Source organism: Austrofundulus limnaeus, unplaced genomic scaffold (assembly GCF_001266775.1).
Source record: "Austrofundulus limnaeus strain Quisiro unplaced genomic scaffold, Austrofundulus_limnaeus-1.0 Scaffold99, whole genome shotgun sequence".
Lineage (NCBI taxonomy): Eukaryota > Metazoa > Chordata > Actinopteri > Cyprinodontiformes > Rivulidae > Austrofundulus > Austrofundulus limnaeus.
The window spans coordinates 666,997-684,592 of NW_013952501.1; the positions used below are offsets into that span (position 1 = coordinate 666,997).

At 39.6% G+C, this 17,596-nt stretch overlaps 1 protein-coding gene across 1 annotated transcript in view; it reads right to left on the reverse strand.

Moving 5' to 3' along the window:
* The window catches only part of klhl5 (kelch-like family member 5), a 29,518-nt gene that overhangs the window by 5,816 nt on the left and 6,106 nt on the right, over window positions 1–17,596 (reverse strand). Inside the window, exons 2-10 of the mRNA XM_014013246.1 lie at window positions 13,926–14,114; window positions 9,808–9,944; window positions 8,224–8,420; window positions 7,199–7,411; window positions 3,450–3,636; window positions 2,967–3,191; window positions 2,499–2,574; window positions 2,184–2,270; window positions 20–94 (exon numbers count right to left, since the gene is read on the reverse strand). Of these exons, the coding sequence (XP_013868700.1) occupies window positions 20–94; window positions 2,184–2,270; window positions 2,499–2,574; window positions 2,967–3,191; window positions 3,450–3,636; window positions 7,199–7,411; window positions 8,224–8,420; window positions 9,808–9,944; window positions 13,926–14,114 (1,386 nt within the window). The remainder of the gene's footprint in view (window positions 1–19; window positions 95–2,183; window positions 2,271–2,498; window positions 2,575–2,966; window positions 3,192–3,449; window positions 3,637–7,198; window positions 7,412–8,223; window positions 8,421–9,807; window positions 9,945–13,925; window positions 14,115–17,596) is intronic.

A 17,596-nucleotide genomic window follows, 5' to 3' on the forward strand; every position in this document is an offset into this window, starting at 1 on the left:
CCCTGCGACCGTCTCTGACCTGTTGGTGTGGGGGTCGAAGCACTCCACCGAGCGCAGGCAGGAGGAGCCGTCACGACCTCCGACGGCATACAGCCTGAGGGAGACAGAAGACAGCGTGTGGACATACAAAACACTGCGCTCCTTTTTTCTCCTCCGTGGCTGTGAAGTTGGAAAGTTCAAGAAAAAAAGTGCAAAAGAACCGGCCAAGCAAGTAATGAGCTCCATCAGGCAAGGAGCCTAGAGAATAAACAACACATACGCTGGGTGCCACACAGACACCGACGCCCACACAGGCTCCTCCTGGGCAAGGTCGGCACAAATCAGTTGTTTCGGTTTTAATTAGCATCTATAAAGCCTTTCACTGTAGCGTCTCTCTGAGGCACTGAATAATGAAAACAACAGAGGTTATTAAGTAGAAAACTCTGCACTGAGTTATTGGAGGACAAGTGAGGAGATGAAACACTGATATGACCAAGTCTCCGTCACGTTTGTGTGTTTTATTGTGAACACTGTTTATTTACCTTTACTCACGCTGCTGAGCGTGAGAATGGGTTTTGTTTAAGAGGAGCGGATTTGTACAGCAGTTTCTGTCATTTAAATCCTCCAAACAAGCAGAGCGAGTGGAGCTGGAGGCAAATTAGCTTCAAATTTATATGTGGATGTTTCTTATTAATGGGGTGGCTTTTGTGGCTAATGGCTAAGTGCTACAGCAAGAAACAGATGAGGTGCTGCACTTCCTATACCGTGCAATTCAAAATTAAAGTCTGAGCTGTAAGCAAAGTAGTTTGTATTTCCCTTCAGAAATAGACGCACATGAACTTCCTTTTTAGAACTTGAAGTTATGAATAACATCAGTTATGACCCATATATACATATTTAACTCCCACTCATAAACAGAGAGCTGCGAAATGTTTTCCAACTAAAACATTCTTGCTTGTTTGCTGATAGTTTGACACCTTTTCCAACTAATGCGCCCAAGATCTTTTAAATTTGCATAATTTTTTTTCTTTTGCAAAAATTTTGGCAGATTTTGCTCTTTTTTTTTCCACCTTGTAAACCAGAGTGTTTTTCTCATGTTTAATTTTCTCTTGATATCATTACTCTTCAGATATTTTTTTCCGCCTCCAGGACCTGAATTGGAGCAAAGACGCACAACATAATCATTTACTGCCTGTTTTTTAATGGGTTTTTATTTCTTTACCAATATAAAAATTGATGCTCGTCATTCCCAATGAGCTCTTTGTGGGTTTCATTTGTCAACAGGACAGCAGCCCATTGTCTGCGACCACGAAAGGTGGGTGATTTTGTAATTACCTTTGTGTCCATGTGTGTTTATCTGTAAATATCTCAAGAACCAGAAGACAAATTTAATTAAAATCTCAAAGTAATCATTAGATGTACATCCACAACTGATGAGTCAAACTGATCAAACACATTGATAATCAACCTTAGTAAACATAAAAGTGTTTGTAAAGTTGACAATGATCTACAATTTGGTGTGGTATTAGCTGAGAGTAATTTACAACACATTTTATTTTTGAATGTGAAATTATTATTCCAGCAGTTCACCATACAAATCTGTTCAAAATACTCAACAACCATCTCCCTGAATGTCTGATTTTCTGAGCACTGACAGTAAAATTACATCAGAAGAATGTATTAAATTTGATATATTTTGCTATGTAATTATTATTTTTTATTTATGATCAGTCTAGTCAAATCTTCCCTACACCTGGCAAAGTCATTCTTTTGCTTTTAATAATAATTTATCATTTTGCAAGTTCTTTTTTCTTTTTCCATCGGTGAAGTAAATTTGAAAATGCTCAATCTTAATCATTGTAAATCTGAAATTCATTTAATCTGCCTTAATCACAACATATCATTCAAAACACTAACAGACTGAACAATATTGTATTAAATTGTGCATAGCATTATTAAAATATTAGCTAATAAGAGCAGTAATAGATATTGATAATTGTCAGAAAGCCAGAGATTTTTGTGCTTTGTCTTTCAGGTTGAACAGAGCAGCAGATGTCTTTACATTTCCACCAATCGTGTCTGACTGCTGTCACAGAGAGTTTAAAAAAAAAACAGAAGGAGCAAACCTGAGCGAAACACCCCACACTGAACTTTGCATGCACACCTTCAAAAACATTAAACAAATCACCTCAAACATCACTTACTTCCCACTGAGAACAGCTACTCCCACCGTACTTCTAGGTGTAGCCATGCTGGCAACAAAGCTCCACTGGCGAGCTTGGGGGTCCCACCTTGAAGACAGTGTGGGAAAAGTACCGAGGCAGAGGTATGGATTTTAAAAATCAAAGAATCTTTCAGCATCAAGACATCATAAATAAACGATTTTGGTTTTACAAAGAATAAAAAATAAAACAGAGCAATTTCAAATACGTCTGATCAAACAAAAACTACAGAAAAAGAACACAAAAGTTTATTTATAAGCCATTCAGGTGAATAAACAGTGAGAAGTATCCTCCAACCTTTCCACTGTGCTGAGGTAGCTCCAGCCGTCATGCCCCCCCACTGCATACATGGGCCCCTCTAGTACAGCCACACCTGCAACGACAGCAATCTGTTCAGGATTAAATCAGGACCACTCTTCAGAACAATCACCTCAGACAAGCTCTTCAGTCACACAACACACCTTCACAACAAGTTCTGTGGCTTTGTATTGTGTGCTTCTAACCAGATCTGGGGCATTAGGCATGCAGAGTTAGCAGCATGCTGACACTCTCATACAGCCTAGATTTATCTGCCTGAACATCTGTGCAGCCAGATGTGTGGTCTGCATCCCCCACCTCACACACACACATTCACTAACACACACAGAGACACATTCTAAACACATAAACCAGTACGCCTTGTAAAACAGTTCCAACCGAAACCAAAGCTCCTATTAGCTTGTAATGTGAGTTTATTACCCAAATCCACACAAAACAGGTGCTAACCTAAGCCGTGCCTGTGTGTGGACATGGGCGGCATGACACTCCAGGTTTTGCTGTGAGGATTGTAACACTCCACAGTGTTCAGGGTCTTGAGTCCGTCTCTGCCTCCGACCACATAAAGACGTCCGTCCAGGACAGCCACACCAAACTGTAGTCGCCGTCCGCTCATGGTGGCCACCTGCCTCCACGTGTCCCGACGCAGACAGTACTGCTCGATACTCGTGGCACCTAAAGACAAACAGATGAATGAAAATCTGTTTACTTGTAAGCATTCAGATGCAAAATATCTGTTTTTGCAACACATGTACACATTGGTTATGATCATTTGCCAGTAAGAGCACAATTTGTTCCATAATAGGACAAAAAATCCTTTTTTTTAATTTTCTCCCAGCCTAAAAGACATTTTTGTTTCAGTTGATGGATGGTTCGGTCTACAGTTTCCTTTAGAGGTTGTGATATTTGGGAGGAGAGGAGAAACTGTTCTACCTTTTGAAGCGTCCATCCCCCCGACAGCAAACATGGCCCCTACAGTGGCCTTGCGGGGCCGGGTGCGTGGACTCTGAAGCAGGGGCCGGCGTTGGGGCAGGAGGTGATACTTCATCCCCTCCATCAGGAGCCGCTGACACTCCACACTGTCACAGAGGAGAGGGTTGGACTCCAGGTCTGCCAAAAACTAAACACATGGAAAACAAAGTCAACATGCAGGATCAGGTGATCACCAGTGTGCCGAAACATATGAGTAGATCATGACGTTATCACTGACAGTCTAAAGCAGGCTGCTCCCTCATTGATCCAGACATACAGATCATCTGACACACTAAAGCACTAATCTGTCCTCAACAACTCATCAGCCCTGAAGTCAATGCTTTCATTACAGATATAAAGCAGCACAATCATCCAAACGCTAAAGCGCAGGCTTCTTCAATCCACCAGACTGTTCCCTAAAAAACACATCCAGAGGAAACGGCTGCTTGTGAGAGACAAGTCCTCCCTGAAGGCAGGAAATACATGATTTACATTTAGATAGCTGAATGTTTACGTGTGCCAGGAGATGGCAGGCAGTAAAAGAGTTCTTTGAATTTTAAGCATTTTTCACATTTTCATTTTTGTCTGTATATGTAACTGCTTGGTTGCTGGGTCAAGCTATGTTAGGAGATTTCTCAAAAACAATTAAGAAAATACACAATAAAGAGTCGTAACCATTTACCCTTTTCCTTCCACCACAATGTGCTTTTCTGCATAATTCTACCCGGGTAAATGAGAAGCTCTGGCCCAAATCACTACACTTGGTCACTGAGTATTAAATTTAATTTCACAGCCAGGAGTGTATAGAGCACAAAACAAGCATGGTAAATGGATAAGCAGCTTACACGCCGGGGTCAAATCGTACTTCTACTGGCAACAATCACAGACAGACAAATTAAAGTGAACCCAATTCCCTCATTTATTTGAGTGAGCGCAGCTGCCAAAGGAGGACAGATACAGAGAAACATGTTTGTCCTCCTCTCTGGTAATTTTTCCATCACGCTGTGAGGGATTGAATGTGGAGGACGAGATAAGACCGAATCCCACAAATGTCCCTCCTCCTCCTCCTCCTCCTCCTCCCTGTCGTCTCCTTACCTCGCAGTGTGCAGAACGAAAGCTCTGTTATTCTCTTTCTGAGCTCACGTGGAGGAGACAGCCATCCGCTCACAACACACAAACTCCAACACACGTGGAAACACACACATCCCCCAGCTATGTACATTTTTCATACTTTAGGCCTCTCAGGTTTTTATTGCCAGACGTGTTCCAAACAAAACACCACACAAGCTGAAACAATAAATCACATCATTCGAAAAACAGAAACGAGACGTGTAATTATTTATAAAAAAAATTAGCATAATTTGAGTAATTAAAATGGGTCAGCTGGTCAAGGTTGTTTTTTAACAAGCCAACACAACCAAAACAAAAACTGTAAGAATTGTACAAACAGAATTATACTTGCAAACGAGCAGCAGGCAGCAGCAACTATTAGACAATTGATTGCAGCCTTTTAGGTCCAGTTCTGATTTCCACAAAGCTGATTTGATTCTGACTTATATGCTTGACAGCATGCAACTTTTTTTCATAATTCAAGGTTGCCTAAGGTTTATACTTTCTGTTTTTTTTAATCCGTTTCATTTTATTCTTATTTAATTGTAATTTTCATCAGATTTTTAAGATAACTTTCTGACACAAGAAACATTTAAATAAATCATTAAAAATTTATTCTTTGTAAAACCATTAAAAATTCCTGTCACACATCAAGCAATCCCTAATGAGTATATTTGTATTTCATTATAAGAAGGTTAGCAGGTATCGGCTTTCTGTTTAATCCCCTACAATTAATCAATGACGCTCAGAGACATTTCATCAGTTCGATCTTGTTCCTCATGAAAAATACCAAATTCCCACTTCAACAATCACACCAACAAACTCAAACACAAACCTTTTCTCAGCACTTGGGAATAAACATTTCGTAGAACAATTCTGCACTTGTTTTCTGTACTTTTCTGTGTTTTATATTTGACTCTTTTGTCTGACTCATCCTCCTGACGCCACAGCTAGATGCAGCCCGCCACAAATGTCCCACAAACTGTTCATGCAACCGCTCAGTGCAGATGGTCTTCTGAGAAGATTAGATTACGTCTGCGTCTCCGTTTATGTGACACTGGTGATGAGGAGCAGGGATTAAAGGTATTAATCTGGTGAATTGACACAATCTAGATGAGTAATCATACGGTAGGCCAGATAAAAAGCCGACTAATTGGTTGATGAGTATTGATCTGCAGCGTGTGTGAGGTTTATATTTCACTTTATTGGCATTTCACAGCTCATGAGGTTGCTGAATGTTAATTCATTTATCAGTTTGACAGAGGGGAGTGAGGTGGGAGGGGCACTGTTGCACATTATTTTGTGTTGAAGGCAGAATCAGCCCGAAGCTCTGCGTCTCTCTAGTTTTGAGTTTCTCTTCTCCAGGGCCGTTCTGCTGCTTTACCTCCTTGCCATCCATCTTCCCCTCTTGATTACATGTTACTTCTACTTGTGGTTTTAGCTGACCGGGGCAAAGTCATCCATCTAGCTACGGTATACTTAACAAGCGAGGAACAGGGAGATTTATAGCAGGCGCAATGGAAAAAAACTTTGACAATTCTACCTTTTCAGTAGCAGATTTGGCTACACAAGCACACAGCTTTTAATGAATGTGAGCAAAAAACAGAAATATAGAACAAAAAATCCAACAAAACTCAAAGCTTTTTTTAAAATGGGTAAAAAAAATTGTCAACTTATTACAAACAAATGCAATTCAATTATTAGTCATTTAGATTTAATTTTAATTTACCACTTGAAGTAAAATACTAAATATTAGGGGTGCAACGATACAGAAAATTCACGATTCAGTTCGGTTCAATACTTTAGCCTCATGGTTCAATATTTTTTCAGTACAAAAAAGAGAAATTTCCATGCCCTTTTTAACTTGTAGTTTATTAAAATTACTTATGAACATTTGTTTTACCTCAAAAGTACAGTTTTAACTTAAATGTTGCAGAAAAAGCAAGTTTCTCAGTGGATCTGCACTCAAAAATGCAACCTAGGTGGAGTAGTCGAACACAGATCCACTGATCCTTCAACACAGAGCATCTTCAGAAGACAAGTTGATAAAATAAATTAAAAGATCTGTATTGTTCGGTACATAGTGTGTAGTGAACCTAAAGCACTATATTGAATGGTAAATATGTTGTAGAAAAGGATGAAATAAAACGTAAAGTTGGATGTAAACTATTGCTACCTCTGAAGTGTCATATTTTTAAGGGCAGTAACATTCAAATTGTAATAAAATCTAAAAAACCCTGACAGAATATCAAAACCCAGAAAGTTTTAATGTTTTTTGAGTAGCTGAAAAGACTTTTTGCTCCATAAAACGTAGAGTTCATTTCAGACTTCTTTTCAGTTTCAGTTTTCTGCTCCAGCCTGAATGAGGATTTCTCAACACGGACCGTAGTTTGTTATGATTGGTTGGTCACCACTTCTCTTGTGGGGGCGTTAAGCAAACATTTCAATCCTGTGACTTGGCAGAGGAAAGGAACTGATGGGTCACCACACAAATCACAGAACAACAGATAGAATGACACATTTTAGTCTTTCACATCTAAAATTTTTATCCCGTCCCTATCATTCACTGATAAAGTTTGTGAGTTTCCCGCAGCTCTGACCTGTGGTTGCAGCAGCGGCAGTCGGACGTGAACCAGCAGCGAGGGCAGGTGGCGTTGCCGAGCGGATGGATCGTGACTGACCCAACTGAGCAAAGAGGTCACGACGGTTTCTTCATCAGGCACGTTGATGTCATCAGATGTCAGCAGCCGCTCCATCTCCTCCACCGGAAGCAAAACAAACTCCTGGCTTCCAACTACCTCCAGAAAGTGCTCCTGTGGGGGGAAATAAAGCAGGTTTGGGAGAAACTGAGTGATGAAATGGTTCAGTAGAGTGTCAAAGATTGACAGACTGACTAAAGCACAGTAGTAAAAAAAAAAAAGAAGTAGGAGAAATAAAATTAAGAAGTAAGATATGCGTTAAGGTTTGGATAAGGATTTAAAAATAATTGAAGGAAATTAGAACATGATAAAGACGTTCCTTTTTAAAATGTTTTTTTTTAATCACAAAAAAAAGATTGTAAAAAAAAGTTTGGATGAGAATTGTTTTTATAGGCAAGATAAAGACAATAAGAAGAAAATAAAACCACCTTCACAGTCTAATTAGCTCTGATTAAAGCCAAACAAAAATCCACTTAGAGGAAGAGTAACAGAAGGAACAATGCTATCAACACAGATGGGCACAGAAATGACTTTAAATGCAAATGAGGCATTTAAAAGACTGGAATGAATTAGAAAAGGGGGAAAATAATCAAGACAACGAGAGCGCTTTTTTTAAATCGTCACCATAGCAACTCTGTGCTGAAAAACATCTATTGTGGCTGTAATGGCGTGTGATGCGCTGTGAATAAGAAGCTTATTTGTTAAAGGAAGCCGATCAGGACTGAACAAACGTTCGCGGGGAAGTCAGAGCCGACGCAAAAGGGAGCGGGAGAAAGATATCTGTTAGCTGCTACCATTAAGTGTTGTCTGCGTTATCATTGTCAAAAGCACATTTTATTTTTCAAAGGCTTTGCTTGAATTTCCCGAGACGACATCAGAGGCAGCGGGTGTTTACAGAGCGTTTGAAGTGGCCCTTGTTTACACACCATGGTGTAGGCGTGAGCGGCCCTCTGCAGGTCGTAGCATCCCTGAGCGTCGGCGTAGGAGCGGATGCCTAAACAGTTGGAGGGGTGGAGCTGCTTCACCAGGAAGGAGCAGCAGGCTTGGACCACAGCGGACAACTGCAGCAGGCAGGAGGCGGATAGCAGAGACTCAATGGTGTCCTCCTTTAGCTCGAGACGGCCTGAGCAGCGCCAACAGAAGAGGAGGAAGAGTCAATTACAAGAAATTATATAATTACACACAACACCACCTTGGGCTGTTTTCAGTGATCTACATCACCAGTGGGATTATTGTGACTGCCATGGCTGTTTATAGAGCAAGAAACTGCAAGCAGGTCTATTAGAGAAAGAGCAGAATTTATTTAGAAAGCAGGATATCTATGCCAATTTTATGTTGTACATTCTGCTTCATTCAGAATCTTCTTTCTGTTTTATTGTAAATAAACACAGGTAGAAGAAACCTCTTGAGCCCCATGACCCCGGTACCAGGGCCGAAAAGCTTTTTACATTTTTTTTTTATTTCTAACTTCTCTTAACTTATGATCTGTCAAACACAGTTCAAATGTTAAGCAGTTGAATCAGAAAGTAAACAAACTGTACAAAATGGGATCATTGCAAATCTGTAAAGACATTACAACAAACCTATAAAGGAAAAGGTTTTGTCGTTATTTTTTTAAAGCAAGTCAAAGTAGATACCTAAATATGTTATAAAGTGTGTTGAACGTTTTTTTTTTCACTTGATTTCGAGTGAATATGATCCAACCGAAGTTAAATATAATTTCTCATTATTGTATATCATATATATGGTGACAAATAAATGTTTGGATATTTTTTCAAAAGAACATTCAATAACAAGTCTTTTAAGGCAGGTAGGAAAAAAATAAACAACTTTTGCAATTAAAAACTTCAGATTTCTTAACATTTATTAATGGTACCATCATGGTCTGTCCTGTGCAGAATGACAAAATGCTAAATTACTTCTTTACTAAAACCTCTGTGACTTTGCTCCAGTTAACTTTAGCAGCATGAATCTTTACACAGGTAATGTCCACAAGTGGATTCATGGTTTCCAAGAGTTTTTAGCCTGAATCATTATGGTTTTAAATAGGTTATATACTGTCTAATGAAAGTAAAAATAAATAAATAAATTAAAAATTATGTTCCATCCCCAATATCTCTAAAACCACAGCAGCTGTTTTAATACTTTCACTTCTGATGAAATCTCCCGAGTGTTCGCTTTATTTTGATACCAAGATTATTTAAGTGGAGTTTATAAATGCTGACAAACACTCAGTTACCTTTCAGCGTGGTATTTTGAGAAAAAACTTCTAGAAAACCCCTTGGGGCTTAAGAGGTTAAGTGTCCTCTTATATCCAGTAGAAATGCCTGTTTCAGGTTATTTGTGCATTTTTTTCCCTCTGATCAAACAGCAAGTTTATAAAACTAAACCCATCTTCAGGTAATCGAAAATGTTCCACCTGCTTGAACTGCAGGCTTATATCCGTTCATTTTTCAGAAATGGTAAATAAAATCATGGAGTGATGCCCGTCATGTTAAAAATCACCGCACCTGTGTAAGCATACTGAACCAGGACCCACAACGCCTCAGGGTCTACGCCTTCCATCTTCACCTCGTCCTGCTTGGCCTCACGCACATCACTAGTAAACATGGCTGCAAAGTAGTCTGACACAGACGAGAGGACCAGTCTGTGAGCGAGAGGGAGAGAGAGAGAGAGAGAGAGAGAGAGGAGGAAAAAAAATTGGCATCAGTCAGAGAGGATGGACAGCTATAATGGAGGAACAGACTACTCTGACCTTGCTGACAGGATGAACAAAGCATAAAAGAGAAAAGGCAGCAGAACAGAGAGGGAAAGGGCAACCTGAAGACGAGGAGACAAACAGACGAGGCAGAAAATGATCAGCTTGTGAACAGGTCAGAACATAACTACACAAGTAGCATTAAAGCCAGCAGATTCCTTCAACTAAATAACGGTCATCTATGCACTGAAAGCTCCTTTTACGTCCAGTACATTTCTGAAAAAGTTACTAAAAATCATTTTCTCCAATATAACTTTGTTAATTTAGCCGAGACAATCCTGTACACAGGTCTAAAGGAAGAAAATCCTTCTATGTCGTTTAAGAGTCACTATAGATAATAAAGGGGTTGGTCATTGTGGCAAAATTCAGGGAAAACAGAGATTTTTGTCCAACTTTAGCCTTGCCCACCATCTTGTAAAGATCGACTAACTAATTTAAAAGAAAGGCAAGTGATTCACACGTTAAATGACTGCAGGTCAGAGGAAATGATCATCTTCAAAAGCAGACAGCCTGAACTGTAAATAAGGGTAAAGGGCGTGTTATGAGAAAAGTCCTGCGGGACACTAACGTCGTATGACAGGTAATTTTACAGCACAAATCCTTTGAGAAGTCTTTGTGCTTTTTTGGGGTCAATCAGCTACTGATTTAAAGACACTACCTTGAACTTTTGTCGTGATTGAAAAAATAAGCTTCTAATAAAAACAATCATTGTTTTCAGACTGACTCACAGGTGACTGTTCCTATATTAAAGGGTCTTTTTGTGTCTCGACAGGTGTGTGTCCTTGTGTGTTTTAGACTTCACGGAGTGCTGAACGTGTGCATGCACTAAGTGTGTTTATCTTTACCCACGAGTATAATCTCATTACTGAATGTGACACTGAGACCTTGACAGATAGCCTGAGGCAGAAACGAGATGTGTACCAGTGTGCGTGTGTGTGTGTGTGTGGTCCAGGTGTGTGTGAATTATGCTGAGAAAGATGTCAGAATACACTCTAGTCAGCAGGAAGTTGTTCTGCTAGAATTCCAGTCAGGTGCCTCTTTTCCCATCTTCCATCCGCCCCAGCACACACACACACACTTAATCTTTTATGTGGGTCTCTGACTCACTATGAGCGACAGAGTCTGTATCCAGCACAGGGGTTATTTGCACACAAATACGAGCGCACTGTGCTGAAGAAACAGACAGCGGTGCGGTGAACTCTGACAGAGAGAGAGCAGAGAAGAGACAAAACGCCTGAGCGAGGAGTGCAGGAAACAGATGAGCTCAAGCCAGGAAAAGGAGGGCAAGAACTGAACACCTGCGTCTGTTTTCTCCCACCACTGTCTCTCTGGAACAAACTGCACATCTACACTCAAACACAGAGAAGCAATAAAAACAACGCTGAGGTCACGAGGGACTTCCCCAGACCGTGTGACTTTTCTCTACACGTACTGAAGTATGTAGGAATATAAAAGAAGGAACGAAGGAGCAGATGCTAGTCATGATGGCCGGTGTGACTCAAGTTAACGCAACACGTGAGTGATTTTCAGTTAGTTTGTCCTCTTAATCCAGACTGAAGTGTTGCAACAACCATTTAATATCTTTGGTAAGTTTTTGCCATACCATACTCTTAATCTTTCAGTAACTTTTACAGTATAAATAGATAATCATATTTCCATAGGACAAGGCTATACAACTGTTGGCCCACGGGCCACATCCGGCCCGCGAATTACCAAAGTTCGGCCCGTCAATTGGTTCATTCATCTCCTAAGCCCAAACATCTGGTTTTCGACTTTAATTACTCTAAGTTATTTTAGTCAGACAAAGACATGTTTGGTATCTACAGAAACGTCAGGATCTTGACAAGAAGCTGGTAAAAAACAAGTTACTACAAGTAGTTGAAGATAAAACAATGAAAGTGAAAATAAAATTGTTTTAAATTTTTAGAAAAATCAGAGATGCCAAAATTATATTTGTGTTAAATAGGAGGCATAATGTGTTATTTTTAGTTTTGCTGTTGTTTTACTATCACTACTTTTATTACATAGGGCTCTGTATGTTGTATTTATGATTAAATAAAAATTAAATAAACAGTTTCAAAAGGTAACAGATCTTTATAATACTTGGTTTATTCATATAATGATTGTAATTGCTATATGTTTGGCCCTTTAGCTGTTGGCCTGCAGTAACTGTGGCCCTGCGAGTGGGACAACATCTGTGTGGACAGCAGTGCATTAACTTTCTTCTACCACTTTAATAAAATATAATCTACTAAAATGTGTTAAAGTAAAATAGAGTTTTTTTAATTTAAATACATCTTGAAAGCATTTAACAAAGGCTTTAACAAAGGTAAAAAGTTAAAAGTGCAAATTTGAAAAAACAACCACATAGACCTCATCATTCGAGTTTTTAATCTGGCAAAACTAACTTTAACACAGAGGATAGCAGACCTGAACTGGGCTAACATGGCTGCAAATACTTAGTCTTGTACAAAACCTTTAAAGAGCTGTCAATAAAGAATATACAGAAATATTTAAATGATGTATTGGTATGTTTGGGAAAAGGGGCATATCGAGCTTTGTGGACATTTTTTCTTTTGCACAATTCTACGCATTTCTGTCAAGTTGAGGTCTGAATTTCAACTCAGCTTTTCCAATCCATAATTGTTATTTTTATTTCAGTCTTTCTGTTTTGTAGTATACTTGAAATGACTGTCTAGTTGGGGGAAACAGATCTTTACACTTAACTCCAGAATAGTTTAATACAGAGAGGAGTTCATGGTTGATTCGACAGGATCAAATCATCAACTCTCCACCACCATGCCTGACAGCACTCTGCACTGCGCATTACAGCCAAACATCTCCGCTCTGGTATTATCTGTTAAAAGAATATTGCAAATCTAACTCATGGTGTCATGGTGCATTTTTTTTTTGTCTTTAACAGAAAAGAAACTCTCACCACGCAACACTTCCTAACAAGTCTTTACTTTCTAATTACGGTGTCATAAATTTTTAACGTCCTAACTAAAGCCTGAAGAGTCAGAGATTCAGCTCTCGTGCTGCTTTTGCAAAATTCTCAAAGCGCTGCATTGTCTGGCCTCAGGCTGAACTTTCTGAGCTGTTCACATGTGGGAAGCCTGGCGAAGGTTTTCAGCGTTGTGACTATTATTAAAAAGGAATAGATGTAATAGAAAGACTTGTGCTTTGCTTTTAAATTGTTTTTACCATACACATACAATAAATAAACAGCTAAAAAAATCACTTTAAAAATGTCTTACTCCTACATCCTTGCTCAATATATAAACAAACCGACATACTCTTTTGTAAACACTATTAGGAGTCTTGTAAAGCAAGTTATATGTTTTCACCATTTGTGTGCTACGATATAATCAAATGAAACAAAGAGAAAAAAAAAGCTTTTCTCTGCTGGCAAAGAACTATTTTTTGTGTCTCTGTCCGTGTGCACTTGGCCCCTGCTGATACACCAGCAGCCACGAAGCAGGGCCGGGGGAACTACAAGGTGGATAGCAGGCACGAGTGTGTGTGTGTGTCTAAGATAGTGTGTGTCCAGTGACTGATGAATGACTCAGAAACTCTGCTGACAATATTAAATTTAGCACAGAAATACGATAACAGAAAAGGAACTTCTTGTGAACAGGGCTGTGTGTGCGTCTCTTTCAGTATCTCAGGAGGAGGTTTGTGTCTTCATGTCTGCATGAAGATAATTGGATGTTGCGATGTTTGTTCCAGGTTTTTCTGTTGTGAAAATAGTAGAAAATAAGAAATGCTGTGATTTTTCACATCGTTTACACATATCGGATTTAAAAAAATTCTGCTAATCTTTGATAATAACCTTAATAATCTAACATTTCAGCATTTCTTTCCTCTTACCTGTGTGCAGGTATCCTTCTGTCTCCAGCTACCAGTATGACGTCACACAGCTGTCTGTTCCTCAGGTAGCCCTCCATCTTGCGGAAGGTAACATCAGCATGGGACAAAGCAGTGAACATGGACTCTTCTGGACACGCGCATGGCTCCATCGACACACACGAGGACAGGGTCACACTGCTGTTAGACGTCCTGTGTCCAAACACACACACACACACACACACACACACAAAGAAAAAAACATTAGGAGGAACACAAAACAGACAAAGCTTTGATTTGTGTAAGTCAGTTCATTTTTTTGTTCCTAGCACAGAAAGCAGTGTGGAGTGGAGCTGCTCTCCATCTTCCATTTTACCATATTTTCCCTTACATCATTTCCTCACATGTATCCAAGTCTTCTTTACTTTTTTATTTTATTTTTTTCCCCAGTGTGACTGCATGCTGCCAGGAGCACACAAAAGCTCTGTAATGGTCCAATTACTTGGAGTAAATGGACAGATAAATTCAGCTCACTTAAAAAAAAAGAAGAAGAAGGTGTCAATTAAACCACCGCAGGAGCAGAGCCCATAGAATAAACTGCAATTTACTCCATCAGTTTTCATGTCTGACAAAAATAAAAGCCAGGCCAGCTGTAATTAAAAGAAACAAAATAAATAAAACTGTTGTGTCTTATTTTTGAGTCAAAAGCAGACAAGACAAGACTGACTGTGCACAAGAAATATGGTTACTATGTGATTTATCAGCCATTGTGGCTTCCAGACCAGCAATTATTTACAGCGGTACTTCATTTTTTTCCCCAACAGAAGAGGTAAAATGGAGCCTCCAGCACAAAAAAAAAAAATCACTATACTCACACCACAAAGATGATACTTTTCTTTCCTCAAAAATAAACAGGCAACAAAAAAATACCTCTCAGAAACTAAATCGAGAAACTTTTGCCAATAAATGCACAGTGTATGCAAAACAGACATAAAGGGTGACTTATTTCAAATTACACTCAAGCAGTTTTTTATACTAATTACACCTTTAGTTTACTAATGCAACATTATTTTCTTATTTTACTGACATTAGTTCAACACCTCCAAGCAATACTTCTTTTTAGAGGCTTTTTCTCCCATTAAAGTTAATGTTTACAGTTTTTCCTAATGAAATGTCACAAACTACATCTTGCACAGTGAAGCAAATTAGTTGTGACAAATCTTCAAATTACCTCTGGACTCTGAATTTCCTCACAGTTCAATAAATTTGACAGTACTATTTTTTGTGTTTAGGTTTTTTGTCAGCTTTTTCTTCCAGCAACAGGAGGCAGCTGTTTCAACTCCATAACCTCCTCCCCCTTCCCCTGACTACCTACTCAGCACAAAACTTAGCAACTTGTTGATAAAATTAGACCTCTTTCTCATCAACATAATGCTGGGAAGGAGGTATCCACTTTGGTGTTTTTTGAGACTTGGTCTGCACCTTTAATAATTAACCTTGCTTACATGAGTAATGTCTGTAAACAGGATTGTTGTCTTTGTACGAGCATTACGAAGGGTCTTCTCAATAAACCCTGATGTAAGTAGTTCCAGCTTTAGGAATGATCATTTTGTAGATACTGGGGATATTGATATAAGCTCTGACACCAGTCACTTTTGGTAAAATTAAGTGTGGAGGACCAGGAGCAACCTATGGTTCCTAACAAAAACATTAATCAATCTAAAGGAATTATCTGTAACTTGGTTCACATGTCGACAAGTAATGGGTATGTAAATAATTTGATTTGCAACTAGATGTTTAGAACAGGCACCAGAGGCTGAAATAATGGCCTCACATGCAAAACAGTAGTGTAGCCAGTAGGGTTCGGCTTAATCGTATCGTGTGCAATTAATCGTCATACAAACACTAATCGATTATTTTTTGGCACTTGACGATTAATACGATTAAAGCCACCAGGCAGAGTCCGCTTGGTGCTCCTCTCCGCTTCAAATATGATGAACATTTAAAAAAAGTTCAGTAATTTGTTTATCAACACAATTTAAAATTTGATGTAAAACCTGAAGTCTGTAAATTTGACACAATTCGGAAAAATTTTTTATGAAGAGCAAATCTTTCCCACTAAATCGGTCATGTGACTAGAACATAAGGGTGTCCAGGGACTCCAGGTGACTAATCTCAAATTAATCGTTATCAGCTAAATACAACAATTAAACGTGATTAACTTTTTGCCAATATTGCCCAACCCTAGTAGCCAGATAATCTGACAGTCAGTCAAAACAAATAGTGAATGTCAATGATGCATTTGCTAGCATCACCAGCACCAAACAGGTTGCTGTGTCATAGGTGGTTGAATTGTGCAACTGCATGGCAGGTGGTGCGTAGAGATGTCACACTGGTCAGATGGTAGAACCAATGGGTACGAGGCATCCGCAGACACTGAAGCTTCTGGCCACGCATGACAGACAAGAAAGCTTTGTTATATTGTGCATCAAGCATTATAAAACCCAACAAGTGTCACTGCTGTCCAGATATAGCTACTGGACTTTTTACCACACATTTGAGTCATCCTGAATTCTGTCTCAGTGACTGGCATCAGCCAGACGTCAAGTTCACTGTCACATACGTAGGTTGCCATTAACACCAGAAAAACCACTGCGTTTGGAGTAGGGTTGTGTATAATCATATCGTGTGCAATTAATCGTCAGAAAAACATTAATCGATTATTTTTTGGCACTTGACGATTAATACGATTAATGCCACTAGGCGGACTGACTGGAGATTTCCCAGGTCAGTCCGCTTGGTGCTCCTCTCCGCTTCAAATATGACGAACATAAAAAATAATAATAAATTCTGAAATTTATTTATCAACATAATTAAAAATTTGATGTATAGCTCGAAGTCTGTAATTTTGACAATTTGGAACAGATTTTTTTGAGGAGCAAAATTTCCCCACTAAATTGGTCATGTGACTAGGACATAAGGATGTCCAGGGACTCCAGGGGATTAATTGTCAAATAGATCGTTATCGGCTAAATACCACAATTAATCGTGATTCATTTTTTTGCCAATATCGCCCAACCCTACTGTCCAGACAGAATGTCCAGAAAGACAGACAGAATGTCCAGCCAGACAGACAGAATGTCCAGCCAGACAGAATGTCAAGCCAGACAGACAGAATGTCCAGCCAGACAGACAGAATGTCAAGCCAGACAGATGGAATGTCCAGCCAGACAGACAGAATGTCCAGAAAGACAGACGGAATGTCCAGACAGACAGAATGTCTAGCCAGACAGACAGAATGTCTAGCCAGACAGACGGAATGTCCAGACAGACAGACAGAATGTCCAGACAGACAGACAGACGGAATGTCCAGACAGACAGACGGAATGTCCAGACAGACAGACGGAATGCCCAGACAGACAGACGGAATGCCCAGACAGACAGACGGAATGCCCAGACAGACAGACGGAATGCCCAGACAGACAGACGGAATGCCCAGACAGACAGACGGAATGCCCAGACAGACAGACGGAATGCCCAGACAGACAGACGGAATGCCCAGACAGACAGACGGAATGCCCAGACAGACAGACGGAATGCCCAGACAGACAGACGGAATGCCCAGACAGACAGACGGAATGCCCAGATAGACAGAATGCCCAGATAGACAGACGGAATGCCCAGACAGACAGACG